The 1,330-nt window shown below is 35.3% G+C and overlaps 1 protein-coding gene across 2 annotated transcripts in view; it reads right to left on the bottom strand.

Moving 5' to 3' along the window:
- LOC117948266 (vesicle-associated membrane protein-associated protein B/C-like) overlaps positions 1-1,330 on the bottom strand; it is a 5,862-nt gene that overhangs the window by 1,938 nt on the left and 2,594 nt on the right. For both annotated transcript variants that reach the window (XM_034877840.1, XM_034877839.1), the window contains exons 3-4: positions 824-927; positions 330-410 (exon numbers count right to left, since the gene is read on the bottom strand). In XM_034877840.1, coding sequence (XP_034733731.1) covers positions 330-410; positions 824-927 — 185 coding nt within the window. The remainder of the gene's footprint in view (positions 1-329; positions 411-823; positions 928-1,330) is intronic.

Here is a 1,330-nt window from a genome sequence, read left to right as displayed (position 1 = left end):
GAGGGAGGAAGGGGATGAAGACACATGCAGATACGCGGTAGGGAGTGAGATGAAAGTATAAACAAATGAATCGTAGATGAATAAATAAACATATTGGATGATGCAGTGATCAGTGTTGTTGATGGTTAGGAAATTGAGAAAACTCGGAGGAAACATGCAATGTAAATGTTTCAATCAGACTCTTCTGAAATGGTTCTTATAAGTCTGTATTCATTTAAACCTGTGAATCTGTAATTTAAAAATGGGACTTTTGTGGATCGACACCTGACACTTAATGGTTGAATGTGTAGTACAACACATGCCCATTGACCAAAAAGAGTTAGACTTACAGTTTTGTCATTTTCTATAGGCATCTCAAATGCACATCTCAACTTTGAATCCATCAGCTCATCAGGCTTTGCCTCCTTCCACTGTGGAACAAAAACATCGAGAGGGAAAGAGACAGACGGGAAGAAAATACAGTGAAAGTTCATACAGCGACTCATAGCATCAGATCTGTTCTGTCTGTATATTTTGTGTAAATTATAAGTCATTACTTTACAGGCAATGCTCCACATAAATGATCTATAAGAACTGCATTTTCAGAATTGGGGATGTGTATTATAAAATGATTACGACAAGTGTCTGCCCAACGTGACAGCCAGATTTAAACTGCCATATTTAAGAGTTCAACTTGAGGTAGTGAATGTTTCTGATAGATGGAGATGCCTAAAGTTTGGTTTAACACACAAAACTAAGGGTCAACATTCAAATAGTTTAAGGAATAAATAAATATAACAACAAGAGTATAATCCAAAATCAAATCTTGCACTCTGGTACTCACAACTCCTTCCATGTCAGTCATGTCGTATGGAGCCAGCATGGACTGCACCATGAATTTGTGTTTACTCTTTTCATTAGGGTCATAGTCAAAAGGCTGTAGCATAACTGTGGACCAAAACAACAACAGAATGGAGAAGATGAACATAAGGGAAAGAGAGACTTCCTATATTGACCCATAACAACAATCAAAAGATGTGGGTCAGGTTTATGATTTGGGTTACACTATGACCTGCCTGGATGGTCATTTACATACAATGATACGCGTAAAATGATTCTGTTCATAATTTATGTTAGAAATTCAGTTTATTCAAATAGCAATATAACGGAGCAGGGAAGAATCACAACTCAAGTTACTGTCTTTTACATCTGTCTTTTTTAAGATATATAAAATTGTGAAGACTTCAACCAGAGATCACCTTACACCCTTTGAGGGTGACTGCTTAGCTACTTGGAAAATATATTATATATATATATATATATATATATATATATATATATATATATATAT

Source organism: Etheostoma cragini, chromosome 7 (assembly GCF_013103735.1).
Source record: "Etheostoma cragini isolate CJK2018 chromosome 7, CSU_Ecrag_1.0, whole genome shotgun sequence".
Taxonomy (NCBI): Eukaryota; Metazoa; Chordata; class Actinopteri; order Perciformes; family Percidae; genus Etheostoma; species Etheostoma cragini.
The sequence above is the reverse complement of the archived record's forward strand: the minus strand, read 5'-3'. Positions and strand labels throughout refer to the sequence as shown.